This window comes from Oreochromis aureus, linkage group 5 (genome assembly GCF_013358895.1).
Source record: "Oreochromis aureus strain Israel breed Guangdong linkage group 5, ZZ_aureus, whole genome shotgun sequence".
NCBI classification, from domain to species: Eukaryota; Metazoa; Chordata; class Actinopteri; order Cichliformes; family Cichlidae; genus Oreochromis; species Oreochromis aureus.
In genome coordinates this window covers 41,928,967-41,948,616 of record NC_052946.1, presented here as the reverse complement: position 1 = coordinate 41,948,616, position 19,650 = coordinate 41,928,967, and the positions used below count along the sequence as shown (strand labels likewise).

The 19,650-nt window shown below is 49.0% G+C and overlaps 1 protein-coding gene across 4 annotated transcripts; it reads left to right on the top strand.

The window, feature by feature from the left end:
- Positions 1 to 892: 892 nt before the first annotated feature.
- si:ch211-236d3.4 (actin-associated protein FAM107A) lies at positions 893 to 19,252 on the top strand. 4 transcript variants are annotated; one of them, XM_031742154.2, is made up of 5 exons: positions 893 to 1,120; positions 8,702 to 8,780; positions 16,323 to 16,527; positions 17,393 to 17,552; positions 18,491 to 19,252. In XM_031742154.2, exons 1-5 carry the CDS (start codon positions 1,097 to 1,099, stop codon positions 18,596 to 18,598), a joined length of 576 nt encoding a protein of 191 aa, XP_031598014.1. In that variant the 5' UTR covers positions 893 to 1,096; the 3' UTR covers positions 18,599 to 19,252. The 4 variants fall into 4 exon arrangements, 2 of the variants coding, with proteins under 2 accessions (XP_031598014.1, XP_031598015.1); XM_031742155.1 differs by lacking the exons at positions 893 to 1,120; positions 8,702 to 8,780 and adding an exon at positions 11,675 to 11,758; XR_005612977.1 differs by lacking the exons at positions 893 to 1,120; positions 8,702 to 8,780; positions 17,393 to 17,552; positions 18,491 to 19,252 and adding an exon at positions 13,572 to 16,152 and having other exon boundaries at positions 16,323 to 16,441.
- Positions 19,253 to 19,650: the final 398 nt, after the last annotated feature.

Sequence of the window (19,650 nt, the reverse complement as noted above, 5' to 3'; positions counted from 1 at the left end):
GACGGTCCTCCAGGGGGCAGCAGCAGCAGACTCCATGTGAGTGTGACCCAATCAGAAGGTCGGGGATCAATTGCAGGTTGCTCTGCATGATGAAGGTTTGGGGTGTAATTTCATGATAATATGACTGAAAAGGAAAACAAAATGTGGACTTGTGAAAGAATCGTACGAAGCAGTGAAATAAAAACGTGTGAGGTTTGAACTCCTAAATCTGCTCCAGACAAACACGACTGGCCTCTGGCAGTGAAGAAACTCAGACTGGAACCGAATGCTGGAGACTGATGAGCACTGCTGGGTGGCACTGCAATCGTTAGTATCGATCTGATCGTTAATACTGAAGACTTTTACCTTTTAAAGTCAGCTGATGTCGGGCAGAGCAGTGTTCCTGGTTTATGACATGAACCACACATTTTACTGACCATTAAATCACTGTGACTTTGACTTTCCACAATAAAACACCTCTCAGCTTTTATTTTGGAGGGCTGGAATAAACCGCAGAAAGGTTCACACATGTTTCTCAGCATGTTTGACGGATATTTGTTCATTAAGAATGATTTAACATGGGTCAGAGGACAGAATCAAATATCGATCTGATACCAGCGCTGGTATCACATAGATATGCAGCACTAATATTCAAACGTGTGTCACTGGTTCACTTCATCTGTACGAACGCTGAACTCCTCAGACTGTCTGCACTCCTCTCAGAGGAGGTGAGGAGGAGATTTAAAGCTCTGCTGTCTCCTCTGATTACTTTAATCCAGCCGGAGCTCCTTAACTCCTCACAGCTGAGAGCAGGGAGTCAGGCAGGAACAGGTGGCCTCCTCCTCCTCCTCCTCCTCGCAGTCACACTGCGTGAGCTTGGCTGGCCGCTCCTCTCTGGTTCCTGCTGGTATGAAGTTTTCGAGGTCGCCTCACAGTCTGGAGGGTTAACGGAGCCCAGCGACCGGGCTGTCAGGCTGCCAGGCAGCAGGGCGAGCAGGAGGAGGGGAAGGCGGAGGAGGGGGCGCCAAGGCTGCTGGGAAAAAGCAAAAGAAGAAGAAGGAGAAGTTGTGGGGAGGACGTAGAGCTGGGGAGAGGCCTGGGCAGGGCTCCGAGGATCATGGGAGCAGTTTATGGAAAGAAGGTGAGTGATAAGCGCTGATAAAATGAAGGATGAGCTGTTCATTATTGCTGACTGAAATCACGACCTCCCACCGTACGAGTGTTTCAGAGTCTCCGAGAATAAACAAGGTTTTTGGCGCTGAGGTTCTGGTTCTTTAGCGTCAAACGCTCACCTGGATCATGTCTCAGATCACCTGGCTCCAGACGTTCATCACCTGCTCGGTAAGGTTCGACTTCCAGAGAAACGGAATGAGTCACATGAGCTCATGAGCAGAGGTCAGAAATCATTTCAGAAACTTTTATTTGAATTTTTTGAAAAAGCACCGCTTTACAAAAAACACCTCAGAACGTCCAACAAGATGAGTGCACACCTGAATCAGCTGATCCACCTCGAGCACAGGAAGTGAGTTATTCTGAGGTCAGAGTGGGAGAGGCTTGGTGCTGCACATCTTTTAATTACAGATTTTTAACTCGTTCAGATGATTTCCTGAGATTCATGTTTGGCTTCGAAACACCTCAGAACAAAGAAGCACCTGCTCTCACCTCAGAGCTTTAGCCAGGTGGGAACTGAGCAAGTCTGAGAGAGGACGAAGGCCAATCGTACGCCTCTCCGATCAGGGTGAGGATGACTGCAGAGTGGAATTCCACAGGGGAGGAGACAGCGGGAATGCGACCTTAGAGGAAAGCCGAGCTCTCGCAGATATTCAAATTATGAGGTGCAGCTGTCGGCGAGGCTGAAGGCCTAGTCCAGGGGTCTGCAACCTTTAACACCCAAAGAGCCACTTGGACCCAGTTTCCAGACAAAAGAAAACACTAGGAGCCACAAATACTTTTTGAAATCTAAAATGAAGATAACACTGTATATACTGTTTTTGTGCTTTGTGCGGACAACTAAAGTAAGTAAGTAAAGTTTATTTATTAAGCACTTTTCACAGACAGGCAGTCACAAAGCGCTGTACACAAATATTAAAATAAACAATACAATCAATAGACATTATACACAATGTAAAAGATCAAATGTAAATAATGTAAAGAATATAAAATGCGTAGATCAACAAAAGGCTTGTTTGAACAGAAAGGTTTTTAACTGCTTTTTAAAAGAATCCACAGAGAAACTAAGGTGTGCTGCTTATGAAATCCATGAAGTGCTACAGAGAAAATTACATTTTATTTATGTAATTAACACATTTTGAACTCTTAAAGAAATATAACAAAAGGAAAGACACCCAGCTGAACTAAAATGATCCATGTAGCAAACAAAAACTGTTATGAGCCGCCACCCTTATATCACCTTTGGGCTGTTGGAGCCTTGACCTGACTTTTAAAAAGTAACTGGAAAAAAAAGCACTATGCCGTTAAAAAAAAAAAAGATATTTGCAAAATTCTGCCTAAATATCTATTTTACCCTGTTAATGTGTGTGGCGGGGCGTGGTCTGCAGTGCCGCTGCAGGGGAGTCGGACGCACCTGAGCGGCACCCGCAATCGCGCCTCGCCGCCTTAAAGTCTGTGCTCTCTCTGCTGTTGTGTTGTCGGGCTGTGAGCTGAGACGCTACAGCCGGCTTTATGCGTACAGCAACCGTGTGTGAAAAGTGGTCAATAAAGAGATGCTGAAAAGCGTGTTCATGCAAACATCGTCGGGTGTCATGTTACGGCTGTGTGCAGACAGGAATAGGACCCAAGGTGCAGACTCCGGAGACAGTCATGAACTCAAAACAGCTTTATTGCTGAACAAAGAATATCTACAAAACCTAAACTGAGAAGAAACTAACAAAACACACACAGGGAGCCACAGGGAGATACACACAGCATGAGGGACGACGCGACACTGACTCAAAGAAACACAGGGTTTAAGTACACTGGGAAGTAACGAGGGGAATGAGACACAGGAGGGCACAGCTGGGAGAAATCAGAACTAACGAGACAAGGGAGCAAAGCAGGACACATTCACATAAGACCCGGACCTTCAAAGTAAAACAGGAAGTAACACAGACTGAACTTACAGACACAGACTCACAGGCAAGCACTACAGAGGGAACAGAGGTGGGAACAGGGCAGACACAGACACTGACTGGACACGAGGATATAGCCGACAGGGGAGACAGCAACTAAGGATAACACAGAGACATAAACCATCAGACAGAACTTCAAAGAAACCAAAGACTAGAAATTATAAATATAATAAACTCAAAACCCTGGGTCAACGACCCAGGCATCCTAACAGTACCCCCCCCTAAAGGGCTGGCTCCCAGACAGCCCAAACCTAAACACCAAAACAAAAAACAACCCAACCAGGGCGGGCGGTGGGGGAAACAGGACGGAGGGCTCGAAACAAACCAAACAAGGAGCCAGAAACAAAAAAGGTGCAAACACCGGAGCCCAGAAAGCAACATAACAAAACATAGGCGCACGACAGGCGCAGGCGGCCAGGAAAAACAGGTCACACAAAGTTCAGGGGGCCGGCCGGGCGGGAGGCCCCGGAGGACGACGACCCAAGAGTCCAGAAAAAAGTTCAGGAGGCCGGCCGGGCGGGAGGCACCGGCGGCGACGGAGCAGGTCAGGAGGCCGGCCGGGCGGGAGGCACCGGCGGCGACGGAGCAGGTCAGGAGGCCGGCCGGGCGGGAGGCACCGGCGGCGACGGAGCAGGTCAGGAGGCCGTCCACGACGGCGAGGATGCCCAATCATCGGCCCGGAAGGAGGCCGTCCACGAAGGCGAGGACGCCCAATCATCGGCTTGGAAAGTGGCCAGAAAGGACGAGCAGGCCGGACAGGACGTGCAGGCCGGACAGGACGAGCAGGACGAGCAGGACCAGGACGTGTAATCAGAGGCCTGGAAGGAGGCCGGCGCTGTAGAGGCGCAGGATGTGGTCCGGACGTCGGCGTGGCCGAGGCAGGACCAAGCGGCTGTGCAGCCGAGGCCAGACCGGGCGGCGAAGACTGGAGGCCGGACCGGGCGGCGGCGAAGACTGGAGGCCGGACCGGGCGGCGAAGACTGGAGGCCGGACCGGGCGGCGAAGACTCGGAGGCCGGACCGGGCGGCGGGACTTCGGCCGGACGGACGGGCGGCGAAGACTCGGAGGCGGACCGGGCGGCGGCGTCGGAGGCCGGACCGGGCGGGCGAAGACTTCGGAGGCGGACCGGGCGAAGGCGAAGACTCGGAGGCCGGACCGGGCGAAGGCGAAGACTCGGAGGCCGGACCGGGCAAAGGCGAAGACTCGGAGGCCGGACCGGGCAAAGGCGAAGACTCGGAGGCCGGACCGGGCAAAGGCGAAGACTCGGAGGCCGGACCGGGCGAGGGTGACGCTGCAGGCGACGCTGAAGCTGGACCAGACGACGGCGGAGCTGAAGCCGTAGCTGGACCAGGCGAGAACGAAGCCGTAGCTGGACCAGGTGACGGCGTGGGAGCCGCAGGAGGTGGCACTGCAGGCGACGGCCTGGGAGCCGCAGGTGGTGGCACTGCAGGCGACGGCCTGGGAGCCGCAGGTGGTGGCGATGAAGGCTGGACGGGCCCTTCGGACCCTCCAGTGGAGGCAGAAGGCTGGACGGGCCCCTCGGACCCTCCAGCGGGAACAGAAGGCTGGACGGGCCCCTCGGACCCTCCAGCGGAGGCAGAAGGCTGGACAGGCCCCTCGGACCCTCCAGCGGAGGCAGAAGGCTGGCGCGGTTCTCCAGACCCTCCAGCGAAGGCAGACGAAGGCTGGACGGGCCCCTCGGACCCTCCAGCGGAGGCAGACGAAGGCTGGACGGGCCCCTCGGACCCTCCAGCGGAGGCAGGCGAAGGCTGGACGGGCCCCTCGGACCCTCCAGCGGAGGCAGACGAAGGCTGGACGGGCCCCTCGGACCCTCCAGCGGAGGCAGACGGCGGCTGGACGGGCCCCTCGGACCCTCCAGCGGAGGCAGACGAAGCTGGACGGGCCTCGGACCCTCCAGCGGAGGAAGACGAGGCTGGGCGGGCCCTCGGACCCTCCAGCGGAAGCAGACGGTAACTGAGCAGGCGACTGAGCTGAGAGGTGAGCCAACGTTTGAGCTATGGATAGAAGTTTAAGTTCTATTGACTGTTGTAACGATGGTAGTAATGGTGGGTTAGGTGGTGGATTAGCAGTAAGCTGAGCTAGTTCCCCTGAGCCTCCGGAACCTGAAGAAAACCGCTGGACGGGCTCACCTGAGCCTCAGCGAGGTCAGAAACAGGTGCAGGTACCTGCCGGATACCGGCCTCTCCCACCCGAGGAGAAGGTACGGGTGCCGCGACAGGCACCGGAGCAGGGACCAGCTGGACCTCAGCCTCCCTCACCTGAAGCACTGAAACAGGTGCAGGGGAATGCTGGGCCCGAGCCGCCCTGGGAGCAGGAACACAACTGGGCGAAGGAGCAGGGTCAGAAAACACAGAATCCTCTAAAATGTTTTTAGCTTCCTACCACCACCATGTCTAATAGTCTTAACAGTCTCAGTTTTAGCAGTGTTCATATGATTGTCTTTTTCCAGCTTAGAGGGAGCAGAATGAAAACAGTCATTATAACTCACCACGGGGAGTGGCTCAGCAGAGACAGAGTGGCGACTGCGTGAATGTCGCTTTCTCCGGGAAGTGGGAGGTGGCAAACTGGGCTGCGAACCCTCCAAAAGACCGGGCTGCGACGAGGAAGCAGAGAGTTTGTGAAGCTCAGAACGTGGCAGACCCAAAAACAGAGCGAAGGATTGCAGCGGAGTGAGTCTACCGTCCGGCGTCACGTAATCCCTCTTCCTCCGCTGCTTAACCTTCTTGTCGGACTGGTAATCCAGGGGTGGAGGCGGAGGTGTAGCGACTGGAGAGAATGAGCACGTGCTCAATCTGATCGCCCGAGGCATAGGCGCCCGGCTCGGCCGTGGCCATGGCAGTTTGGAGGCTGCGGGGCCTCCGAAAGCCAAACGAGACCCATAGAAGGGTGACTGGAGCTCCTGGGCATGCTTAGCCTCCTGCCTCACGCTCTCCTTGAGGAAGGCAGAAACTGCGGGTCGCCGATACCAAACGGAGTCTGCTGGGTCCATAGTATGGTCGCGTCGTTCTGTTAAGGTGGGCTGTGTGGCAGGCTGGCAAGGAGGAGTGGTGGACCCAAAGTGCAGACTCAGACTCAAGGGATGAACTCAAAATACTCAGCTTTATTTGCTGGCACAGGAAACAAGCATACAAAGCAAAGCAAACTAAACTGGGAAACAACATAAACTCACGGAAACACAGGAGATCCACACAGCATGGGGGACGACGCGACACTGACTCAAAGAAACACAGGGTTTAAGTACACTGGGAAGTAACGAGGGGAATGAGACACAGAAGGAGGGCACAGCTGGGAGAAATCAGAACTAACGAGACAAGGGAGCAAAGCAGGACACATTCACATAAGACCCGGACCTTCAAAGTAAAACAGGAAGTAACACAGACTGAACTTACAGACACAGACTCACAGGCAAGCACTACAGAGGGAACAGAGGTGGGAACAGGGCAGACACAGACACTGACTGGACACGAGGATATAGCCGACAGGGGAGACAGCAACTAAGGATAACACAGAGACATAAACCATCAGACAGAACTTCAAAGAAACCAAAGACTAGAAATTATAAATATAATAAACTCAAAACCCTGGGTCAACGACCCAGGCATCCTAACATCGGGTCTGCCGTGATATGTTTACAATGAGACTTCTGGTCCCGAACCTCTGCGCACAGCGTCTGCAAATCGGGGCTTTCATCTTCATGCAGGACTGTAAGCTGTCATCTGTGAGGCGGGAGCGGTGTTTGTTTTTAACATAGTTCACGGTGGAGAACAGCTGCAGACATAATGTGGATCCGAAGACCCATAATTGGCCTATCTGGGGTTGAAAGTCTGGATAAATGTACGGCGTTTCGGCGGGTACACCGGCTTCCGCGAGTGTGACGTTTATTTTGAGCGATGAAAAAATAATAAGATATACTTTTATTTTTATATTTCAAAATCACAATAATCTTCCAATTTAGAACTACAAGTTAAAAAAAAGAACTAAACACAAATAAAATACACTTCAGCTAAATACTTCTTCTATTTTCCCAAACCACCCGGAGCCGCAAAATAAGGACTAAAGAGCCGCATGCGGCTCCGGAGCCGCGGGTTGCCGACCCCTGGCCTAGAGGTTTGTCTGTTTTCAGTGCAGCAGGTGGAGACGGGCTCGGAGCATCGAGTTTCAGGAATGATCTGGGGGCGTTCACACTGACTCTGGAAACGTGTTCAAATTACCACACACACACAAACAGACAGACACAAACTGTATGTGTGTGTCTGTGTCTTTAATCGGGCAGATTAAGGTGATCCAGCAGTGAGTGAAGCAGCAGGGAAAGATCAAAGTGATGAGGTCAGAGGTCAGAGTGGAAGCTCATACACAGTTGTGAGATGTGTCCCGGCCTGCGGTCCAATCACATTCCTTGCTCGATCAGATGATGCTAGCTGGTGCTAGCGCTAACCTGCTACAGTCCTCCTCACCGCCGACACCGGCCTCGGAGCTGCAGCTGTGCCACTGCCGAGAGTCCAGCAGGAGGCAGACTGTCCTCAGGGTTCCGGTGGTCTTCTGTTTCCTGTTCCCTTTCCAGCAGCAGGCCGGAGCTCTCATCTTAGCTGCTCATCTTCACATCTGTGCTGAGGTCTGTAACACACCTGTTCTTCATGCACAGGTGTGCCTCGGCTCTTCTTCAGCCTGAGCTGCAGATACGGTCCTCCAGGGCCAATCACAGCACGTTTTATTACTTCAGCTTTCATCTGTTGCTACGGGAACCCAGAGACTCAGACCTGTGGTCAGAAGCTGGTGACCTGAGCACAAGTGCAGCTGCGTCTTTCTCACTTCGTCATGTTTGTTTTTCATTGTGAAAACTGGTGAAAGTGTCTCTGTTCTTATTTTTTGGGTTCAAATTTTTTTGATGTCGTTGGCTCGTATTTTCTGCTCTGACCTGGACTGTTTAACCCTTTCACACCCAAAAACCTGAGATCAGCTGATTCTGGGTCAGCTGACTGATGAAGTGATGTCAGGATGAGGGCTGTGAGCGTGTTGGACTGTTACACCCCCGACTGACGTTGTTGTTTTCAGGCTCAAAAGATGTGTGAGGACCCCCTCCACCCACCTCCCATCCCCCACTCCTGAGGTCTGGCTTTTTAAGGTGGATCATTAAGGTGGCAGCAGCAGCTGAAGTTTCTGAGGGTGATCTCACACACATGAGGCTGGCTGTCTCTGTGATCAGTGATCAATAATAATCTGATGCTTTTACTGTGAAAGTTCAGTTGGCGCTCTCATTCTTCCTGCTGTCTCAGTGTTGGTTCTTCTGTCAGAGGAGGAGGAATAATTCTGCTGATAAGAACAGAGAAAGCTTTTAGCAGTGAGGTGTCAGGGTCTCCACCTGTGAGACTCACCTGTGTGATTAAACGAGTGAATGGAAGCTTGAAGCTGTGACTGCACTTGTTCCTGTTTCACCTGATTTTGCCAGGTTCAGGTTTTTTAAACACCTGGATTCACTGCGTATGTTTCTTTTTCTCTTCTTCTTAGTTGGACATTTCCCACTGCTCTCATCCTCCTACTCAGCTAAATGATGAGCCTTTCTTCTTTTTTTGCAGAAGGCGTATAGCATTGACCACGAGGCTCTGCCAAAGCAGCCGCACCGCGTGACAAATGGAAAGCAGCCAAACAGCGAAGGTGAGTTAGACCGTCTCAGGTAATAAAGGCAGTACGACCTGTGAGCGGCCGATGTCACAGACCTGTTCTAGAATAGAACAGAATAGCCTTTTATTGTCATTGTACATGTACAACAAAACTGTGGGTGCTCGACACCAACTGTGCCAGAGTAAAATATTTATAAGTTGCAAAGTGCTCGGAGGTAGTCCAAAAGGACTTGGTCTGAATAGAGTCTGTGTGTGAGTGGCCTGAGTGAGGGTTTATTATAAGGGAGTATTAATTAATGCTTCAATCTTAAATATGATCAACCATTTCTCTAATAATCGGCTATGTACCACAGGCCTTCAAGGTGGCTGTAGTTAAACCTTTACTCAAAAATCATCTCTAGACCCAGCTGTCTTAGCTAATTATAGGCCAATCTCCAACCTTCCTTTCATATCAAACATCCTTGAAAGAGTAGTTGTCAAACAGCTAACTGATCATCTGCAGAGGAATGGCTTATTTGAAGAGTTTCAGTCAGGTTTCAGAGCTCATCACAGCACAGAAACAGCTTTAGTGAAGGTTACAAATGATCTTCTTATGGCCTCTGACAGTGGACTCATCTCTGTGGTTGTCCTGCTAGACCTCAGTGCAGCGTTCGATGCTGTTGACCATAATATCCTATTAGAGCGATTAGAACATGCTGTAGGTATTACAGGTACTGCACTGCAGTGGTTTGTATCATATCTATCTAATAGACTCCAATTTGTACATGTAAGTGGAGAGTCCTCTTCACACGGTGAGGTTATTTATGGAGTTCCACAGGGTTCAGTGCTAGGACCAATTCTGTTTACATTATACATGCTTCCCTTAGGCAGCATCATTAGAAGACATAGCATACATGTTTACTGCTATGCAGATGACACGCAGCTCTATCTGTCCATGAAGCCAGGTAACACACACCAATTAGTTAAACTGCAGGAATGTCTTAAAGACATAAAGACCTGGATGGCCGCTAACTTTCTGCTTCTTAATTCAGATCAAACTGAGGTTATTGTACTCGGCCCTGAAAATCTTAGAAATATGGTATCTAAGCAGATTCTTACTCTGGATGGCATTACCTTGGCCTCCAGTAACACTGTGAGGAACCTTGGAGTCATTTTTGACCAGGACATGTCCTTCAACGCACATATTAAACAAATATGTAAGACTGCTTTCTTCCATTTGTGCAACATCTCTAAAGTTAGAAATATCCTGTCTCAGAGTGATGCTGAAAAACTAGTTCATGCATTTATTACTTCCAGGCTGGACTACTGTCATTCTTTATTATCAGGATGTCCTAAAAACTCCCTGAAAAGTCTTCAGCTGATCCAAAATGCTGCAGCAAGAGTCCTGACAGGGACTAGAAAGAGAGAGCAGATTTCTCCTGTTTTGGCTTCCCTTCATTGGCTTCCTGTTAAATCCAGAATTCAAAATCCTGCTCCTCACATACAAGGTCTTAAATAATCAGGCCCCATCTTATCTTAATGACCTTGTAGTACCATATCACCCTATTAGAGCACTTCGCTCTCACACTGCAGGCCTACTTGTTGTTCCTAGAGTATTTAAAAGTAGAATGGGAGGCAGAGCCTTCAGTTTTCAGGCCCCTCTTCTGTGGAACCAGCTTCCAGTTTGGATTCGGGAGACAGACACTATCTCTACTTTCAAGATTAGGCTTCAAACTTTCCTTTTTGCTAAAGCATATAGTTAGGGCTGGACCAGGTGACCCTGAATCCTCCCTTAGTTATGCTGCAATAGACGTAGGCTGCTGGGGGATTCCCATGATGCACTGGGTGTTAGGGTTAGGTCTCACTGTCACCAAAGTGCTTGCTCATAGTGGGTCATATGATTGTTGGGTTTTTCTCTGTTGTATTATTGTAGTGTCTGCCTTACAATATAAAGCTCCTTGAGGCGACTGTTGTTGTGATTTGGAGTTGTATAAATAAAACTGCATTGAGTCGAACTGATTGAGGCCGGTTGGTGAGAAAGTGTTTGATCCAGGAACAGATGACAGGGCGGATCTGGGATCGATGTATGGGATTATGTTGTTGAACGCTGAGCTGTAGTCCATGAAGAGCATCCTCATGCAGCTCTTCCGGTTCTCCATTCATTGAGGCTGCTGTCGGGGGTTGGGTGCTCTCTCTGCTGTTTACTGATGATAAGTTGGAAGTGATTGAGTGCTGAGCTAACATTAGCATCCGGGGGGATGTAAACAATAGTAACTATGGCTACCGTTAGCTTGCGGGGTAGATAAAAAGGCCTGGCCTCCAAGTCTGGTGTGACTGTTTAGAATTCTGCTGTTATGGCACCAGTCCTGAAGCACCACCACCCCTTCCTTACCAGAGTCTTTGTTGTGTGTGTGTGTGTGTGTGTGTGTGTGTGTGTGATGGCCCAGAGGAACATGAAGCTGATGATCAAACTTCTTCCCGACATGTTTTCTTTTTGCTGTGTTTGAACCTTCGGGGCCACCATACACCATAGTTAGAAATATAAATGAATCCAACATACGCACAGGTGTAACTCACACAGCTGTGATTGGTCAGGGTTGGACCATGTGACTGAAAATAAGCATGAAGTCGACAGTGTTTCTATCAAAGATAAACATGACGTCAGGCTTGATGATCTGTCCATTCAGCAAGAATAACAAAAGTGTTTAAAGTCGCCGACAGGAAGTGTGAATATTGTTGTGAGATCATCATTATTTATCTTCGTGGTCCGCATGCAAGCCACGCTGAGAGTCTGCTCCAGGCTGCAGTGAGAGTCAGTGCCTCCATCAGGGTGGCAGCGGGATTTCAGGCTGGGTGGAGCTGCTGGCTGATGAATAGGAGCAGCGTGGGAAATGGTCCTGAGGAGGAGGGGCAGTCCGCGTGTCACGTGACCGCCGCCTGGCTCTGAGCTGAGCAGGAGAGCAGGAGCAGAGGAGCAGAGGAGCTCCGGTAGCATGGAGCCCAGCGCCGCCCGGGGGAGGGTGGTGAAGTCCGGTAAGACCCGGCCGTGGACAGAGCATCGAGCTGTGACGGTGTGAGCTGCTCTCAGATCAGATTCATGCTGGGGAAAATCAGCTTTCAGCTTTTTGAATCTTTTACTCCACAAATGGAGAAACGACCTCAGTCATTCACACTTTTAATGCTTTTCACTAAAATTATAATTGGGCTGTGACGTCATCTCTAAGTAAAAAACGTTTAAAAATAAACAGGACTTTAGTATAACAGCTGGAAGTTTTAATGATCTCCAAACTGGAAATGGAGCCTTCATCAGCTTTGTGTTTGAATCAGAAACATTTCTGCACGTTTGTGTTTGTGCTCAAGTTTTACTATGTGAGGATCTGAGAGCACGGCTGATGGTGGTGGTGTGGATGATGATGGTGGTGGTGGTGGTGGAGTTGTTGCTGCTCCTGTCTGTTCAGCATCTTCTTAAGTAATTGAGGTGCTGCGTTGTCCCAGAGCTGCTCACAGCTCATGAAGCACTGTGAGGAGCGTAGGCTGATGAAGATGAAGTCAGCGCTGGCAGTGGGAGTTCACATCCTCTGCTTGAGTTTCAGCCTCGGCAACAGGGAATCGTGGAGAGCTTCAGTGTTGATAATGCTGGTGTTGATGGTGGTGGGTGTAGTGGTGGTGTTGATGTCAGTGGTGGTGCTGGTGTTGATGATGGTGGTTGTGTTCATGGTGGCTGTGTTTATGATGGTGTTGATGGCTGATCGTCAGGTTTCTGACACGAAGCAGCGTTTCCTCAGCAAGCCTGTCAGCGGTTTGTCTGCTCTGATTTAGAGTCTGCGGTGAACTGATTGAGGGAAAGAACAAGCAGACGCGTTATGGCCTGCCGTTACAGAGCAGCGCAGTCACGTTTCCTCCCGAGGTGCGGCTCCAGCCTCAGACTCGAGCTCAAGTCGTCCGCTTCGCTGTAACCAGATCGGCGGCACTCATGGAGACGTCGATACAGAGAGGCTTTGGTCTGCACGTCCCACCTCCGATCAATACAAACCTCAGAACGTTTCAAAGTCCGGCAGACAAACACTGAGCTAACAGAGAGAGGCGGGTAAAGTTCAGCAGCAGAGCTCAAAACTGGCCTCAGCTCCCTGTTACTGTAACTTCTGGGGGTCCAACAAGTTTTTAATAACACTCAAAATGGATGATTAAACACAAACACAAAGTCAGCATGGCCTTCAGGTCATACACTGTCCATAAAAGATGTACACAGACACTGGTTTCTGCACCTCACTGTTAAACACGTTTGTTTTTAATTTAACCCTGGTCATTCACAATTCTTTAGGATTTAACACATAAAACGTGGAGATTATAAACTGAGCTCAAGCAGGAGCCATTAATAACAAGTAAAAAGTTTACATCACAAAAATAGATCAAATGAATGAATGTTTCAGGCTTGCTTGAGATGTGTTTCACACTTATTTCAGATGTGTTTCAGATATTTACAGACATGTTTCAGATGTGTTCAGGCACATTTTAGGTGTTTCAAGCTTGTTTCAGGCTTATTTCAGATGTGTTTCATAATTATTTCCGATGTGTTTCAGGCTTGTTTCAGGCTTGTTTCCAACATTTTCAGATGTGTTTCAGGCTTGTTTCAGACATTTTCAGGTGTATTTCGGGTGTGTTTCAGACATTTTCAGGTGTATTTCGGGTGTGTTTAAGGCTTGTTCCAGATGTGTTTCAGACTTATTTCAGATGTGTTTCAGGCTTGTTCCAGATGTGTTTCAGACTTATTTCAGATGTGTTTCAGGCTTGTTTCAGGTGTGTTTCAGACATTTTCCTATGTGGTTCAGGCTTGTTTCAGGCTTGTTTCCAACATTTTCAGATGTGTTTCAGGCTTGTTTCAGACATTTTCACGTGTATTTCGGGTGTGTTTCAGACATTTTCAGGTGTATTTCAGGTGTGTTTAAGGCTTGTTCCAGATGTGTTTCAGACTTATTTCAGATGTGTTTCAGACATTTTCCTATGTGTTTCAGGCTTGTTTCAGGCTTGTTTCCAACATTTTCAGATGTGTTTCAGGCTTGTTTCCAACATTTTCAGGTGTATTTCGGGTGTGTTTCAGGCTTGTTCCAGATGTGTTTCAGGCTTGTTTCAGGTGTGTTTCAAGCTTGTTTCAGATGTGTTTCAGGCTTGTTTCAGGTGTGTTTCAGAGTTGTTTCAGGTGTGTTTCAGGCTTGTTCCAGATGTGTTTCAGGCTTGTTTCAGGTGTGTTTCAGAGTTGTTTCAGATGTGTTTCAGGCTTGTTTCAGGTGTGTTTCAAGCTTGTTTCAGATGTGTTTCAGGCTTGTTTCAGGTGTGTTTCAGAGTTGTTTCAGGTGTGTTTCAGGCTTGTTCCAGATGTGTTTCAGGCTTGTTTCAGGTGTGTTTCAAGCTTGTTTCAGATGTGTTTAAGGCTTGTTCCAGATGTGTTTCAGACTTATTTCAGATGTGTTTCAGGCTTATTTCAGATGTGTTTCAGACATTTTCCTATGTGTTTCAGGCTTGTTTCAGGCTTGTTTCCAACATTTTCAGTTGTGTTTCAGGCTTGTTTCAGACATTTTCAGGTGTATTTCGGGTATGTTTCAGGCTTGTTCCAGATGTGTTTCAGGCTTGTTTCAGGTGTGTTTCAAGCTTGTTTCAGATGTGTTTTTAGAGTTGTTTCAGATGTGTTTCAGGCTTGTTCCAGATGTGTTTCAGACTTATTTCCTATGTGTTTCAGGCTTGATTCTGGCTTGTTTCCAACATTTTCAGATGTGTTTCAGGCTTGTTTCAGACATTTTCAGGTGTATTTCGGGTGTGTTTCAGGCTTGTTCCAGATCTGTTTCAGGCTTGTTTCAGATGTGTTTCAGGCTTGTTTCAGGCTTGTTTCAGGTGTGTTTCAGGCTTGTTTCAGGTGTGTTTCAGGCTTGTTCCAGATGTGTTTCAGGCTTGTTTCAGATGTGTTTCAAGGTTGTTTCAGATGTGTTTCAGGCTTGTTCCAGATGTGTTTCAGGCTTGTTTCAGGTGTGTTTCAGAGTTGTTTCAGATGTGTTTAAGGCTTGTTTCAGATGTGTTTCAGACATTTTCCTATGTGTTTCAGGCTTGATTCTGGCTTGTTTCCAACATTTTCAGATGTGTTTCAGGCTCGTTTCTGACATTTTCAGGTGTATTTCGGGTATGTTTCAGGCTTGTTCCAGATGTGTTTCAGGCTTGTTTCAGATGTGTTTCAGACATTTTCCTATGTGTTTCAGGCTTGATTCTGGCTTGTTTCCAACATTTTCAGATGTGTTTCAGGCTCGTTTCTGACATTTTCAGGTGTATTTCGGGTATGTTTCAGGCTTGTTCCAGATGTGTTTCAGGCTTGTTTCAGGTGTGTTTCAGGCCTGTTCCAGATGTGTTTCAGGCTTGTTTCAGGTGTGTTTCAGGCTTGTTCCAGATGTGTTTCAGGCTTGTTTCAGATGTGTTTCAAGGTTGTTTCAGATGTGTTTCATGGTTGTTTCAGATGTGTTTCAGGCTTGTTCCAGATGTGTTTCAGGCTTGTTTCAGGTGTGTTTCAGACTTGTTTCAGATGTGTTTCTGACATTTTAATGCTTGTTTCAGGTGTGTTTCAGATGTGTTTCAGGTGTGTTTCAGACATTTTCAGACTTGTTTCATGCTTGTTTGAGGCAGGTTTGTGTTTGCTGAGTGTTGCTGGAAGGTTTTGAATTGAAGTTTGCAGCAGGCTCCATGACTGACTTGCTCAGCTATGAACACTGTGAGTAGTGTGAGATGCTTGCTGCTCACAGAGATCAGTGCTGCAGCTCAGTGCGCTCCTACTGCCAGCTTTTCATTTCCTTCTACTGAACCTACTGACAAACTCCTGCAGCGGTCCATCCAATTACAGGAGCTCAGAGAAGTTTCTGATGGTTATCCGCTGTGTGCGATACACACAACAGGCCCGTTCCTATTTGCTGCAGTGGTGCCAACAGTTGGGAGGCTGTTGGAACAGCCGTCCACTTACTCTTTTCTGCGTGTCTGAGAGTGAACAGACATCCGGAGCTCGTTTCATTTTTCTGAAATATGAAGCTGGAAGGGGGACTCTGGTTGCACTCGAGAAAGGGTCATTGTGCGGCGTGACCTGACATGTGATCTGAATCCCAGAATATCTGAGGACGGGTTGGGTTCATTGTCCTTTCTCCTGTCTGACACAGATGCGCAGGCTGCAGGCCGGAAACTGAGGACGTCTGCCTCAAACACCCCGACTCACATGCACCACGAGCTGCTGCTAGTGCCCCCTGCTGGCTACACCTGCTGTCAGCGCCTTATCGAGACCTGACCCAATGAAGACGTTTCTCTAAAGCGAGGACATTTAAACACAATCCGGACTTTTTCACTGGGAAAGTTTTAAAGGGACAGTATTAATGATGTTTTGAGAACGGGGACACATTTACAGAGTGAGCAGAAACACAGGGAATGAGGCTTTTCTCAGCTGCTGTGATTGGACTGTGAAGATGTTTCAGGATGTATGATATCCTGCTAGCTTCTGCTGGGGGTTGCAGTTTGTCCAGCAGGTGGCGCTATGATTTGTTCTCTCTAACATTTTGTGTCCTCTTTGTGTCTGTAGCATCAGCATACGCCAGCCTGCAGCAACACGGCTCCGAAGGCGTCCATGGGAAGCCGTACCCAGTTGCCGTCTACGTACCCCGGCCGGATTACCTGGAGGGGGACGAGGACGCAGACCTCATCAAACCCAAGAAGCTGGTGAATCCGGTCAAAGCTTCGAAGAGTCACCAGGAGCTTCACCGCGAGCTGCTGAGCAGTTACAAACGGTAACGCTCTGATTAGTTTTAATTTTCCAAAGAACAAAGAGGAAGAAGAAGGGGCGGGGTCAGACATTGTGACTGAAGCTCGCACCTTCAGCTTTATTCAGAGTGTTTAAATCCACTCATGTTCAAGTCTGAAAGCTGAAAGTTTGAACTCGAGTCGCGCCGTCTGAACTATAAACCCCTCTGAACCCGCCTGTGTCTCAGGACGCAGTCAGAGATGTGTTTTTAGATTATTAGAGATGGATTTCATGGAAACATTTGTGGAAAAGATGTTTTTTAGTTGTGGGAGTTGGGGTTGATGGAGCCTCAGAATTAGATCATATTTCAGGGAAGTGAACGAGTTCCGGTCATGTGACACATCACATGCAGTCAACGACGCTCAGTGGACTCGTTTGTGTCAAAAGTTCGTGTGTTGCTTCCACTGTCAGCAGGACAGTGTTGCCACTTGTATTCAGAGCTTAATATCTGTGCCGAGTTCACAGAGAAGCTCCAGATGTTTGAGGGTGAACCGCTGCCGTGTGTCCACGGGTTTACCTGACACCCGCTGACCAATCAGCGTTCAGCGATGTAAACGCCGTTGCTGTGGTCGAGCTCGGGCCGTGAGGGGTTTGTGAAGTAGGCGCTGCTAAGCAACAGCCTCCCGCCGCCCAGGCCTCTGACTGCCGAGGACGCTGGGAAAGTTCTCACCTCATTCAGGAGGAGCAGCGAGGCACAAAAAACTTTATTTAAGCTCCAGGCCTGAAACACAAAGAGGTTAAAGGCTCCTGGAAAAGAGGAGGCGAGCCGCGTGAATGATTCATGAGGAGAGCAGAATGCTGCACACACACAAACAATCTGTGTGTGCGTGTGTGTGTCTGTGTGCGCACAGAGGGGGGGTCAGTGTGGAGATGAAGCCCGAGCTGCAACGGGTGCTGGAGTCCAGGAGGAGAGATCAGCTGATCAGACAGAGGAAGGAGGAGGACGAGGCTCGCAGGAAGGTTTCTCCTCTGGAGGCCGAACTGCTGAAGAGACACAAGAAGCTGGAGGAGGTAACACACACACACAGACACACAGACACAGACACAGACACACACACACACACACACACACACACAGACACACAGACACAGACACACACACACAGACACACACACACACACACACACACACACACACACACACACACACACACACAGACTCACACACACACACACAGACTCACACACACACACACACACACACACAGACACACACACACACACACACACACACACACACACACACACACACACACACACAGACTCACACACACACACACACACACACACACACACACACACACACACACACACACACACACAGACACACACACACAGACACACACACACACACACACACACACACACACACACACACACACACACACACACACACACACACACACACACACACACACACACACACAGACTCACACACACACACACTGGTAAATCACAGCGATATGGAATTCCAAAGCTGTGACGCTCTGTGTCACGCTACACAAGTTCAAAGACTCACATCATTTCTTCATGAAGTGCTCGCTGTGTGTACACCTGAGTGTGTGTGTGTGTGTGTGTGTGTCTGTGTGTGTGAGTCTGTGTGTGTGTGTGTGAGACTGTGTGTGTGTGTGTGTGTGTGTGTGTGAGACTGTGTGTGTGTGTGTGTGTGTGTGTGTGAGACTGTGTGTGTGTGTGTGTGTGTCTGTGTTCTCTTTACATTGGAGCTTGTCATCTCGATCACAGCTGATCATTCATTGTGTACCTGCAGTCGTACCGGTGCGCTCACCTGAAGCACGTAAACCTGTGGCAGCAGTGGCACAATGAGGAGCGCGTCACTGCTCAGTTGGCAGGTTTTCTTTATGCTGCGTGTGCTGTCCGTGACCTTTGACCCTGGTCCTGCTGATCTGAGAGGGGTTAATCCAGATGTTTCTGTGTATTTGTCTCCTCAGCTGGAGAGACAGCAGGAGCAGGAAGACCTGAGAGCCCCCGAGTTCGTTAAAGTCAAGGAAAACCTGAGGAGGACGTCCGTTCAGGGCAAAGAGGAGAAGGAGGTTTAGAGGCAGTGGGGGCGGAGACGGCAAGCATCCGAGGACACAGGTGCCGGCAGCTGGACGGGACGGCTGTGATGTCTCTCGGCAGCTTGGGTCGGTGGGTCTGAATCAGGACGCTACAGAGCAACACGAGCAAACGACAACCGCCTCCATGAGCAGATACGTGCGACTAAAGCAAGGAAACAGCAGGAGGCGCTGCTGCACAGATACGAAAGGACTCGTGAACCTGAACCTGTGCTCGTTTGAGTCTGAGCGTGTTGATTTGCTCTCCTGCACTGAACTTGTGCCTAATCTCACCTGTGAGACTCTCACAGATCAGATACTTTGATCACTTTGTCCTTCCCCTCTCATCTTCAACATGCTAATCACGTAGATTGATAAAACACTGACATGACTACAAACCTCAGTGGCAGATTTTACAGTTTTATTAGAGATTTTAAGCTCTAACTCTGAGAACTGTGTGTGATTCGAACCTGCGAGCTCCTCTCGGGGAAGCCTTACTTCCTGCGCTCACGGGACTCTGACGGGATCTTTGTGCACTTTAGACATTTACTGTGGAGACGGGGATTCAAATTTTACTGTTTGTATTTGTGTGTCTTTTATCGTGTTCAGCCTGACGTTTCTCGTGTGTCTGTTGATCAATAAAGGACTAACCCTGCTGTCTGGTTTCTTCTGCAGATTTCATTTAAAGTGTGAAACTGTGCTGCTGACACCACCTCCTCTCATGCTTCTCAGCAACAGGTGATACTGCAAACATGAGTATCACCTGTTGCCCCCTGCTGGATGATCCACAGCTGCTAGAGGAAACCTGACCTTCAACATCTGGATCACATTAAGAATAGGGTCTGCAGTCCTTCATTTCTCAGTCACTTTGCAGTCAGAGCTTCTCTGAGCTTCAGTGCTTCTTTTGTTACCTCCTTCATTAATGGGGAGGAGATGATGGAGGTCATGTTTGCCTGCAGTGCTGGTCTCCTGCACGCCTTCATTGACCTGCACTGGCTGCCTCAACGCAGGAATTTAGTGGCTTTTTATCAATAAGAACAGATTTATTAAGATGA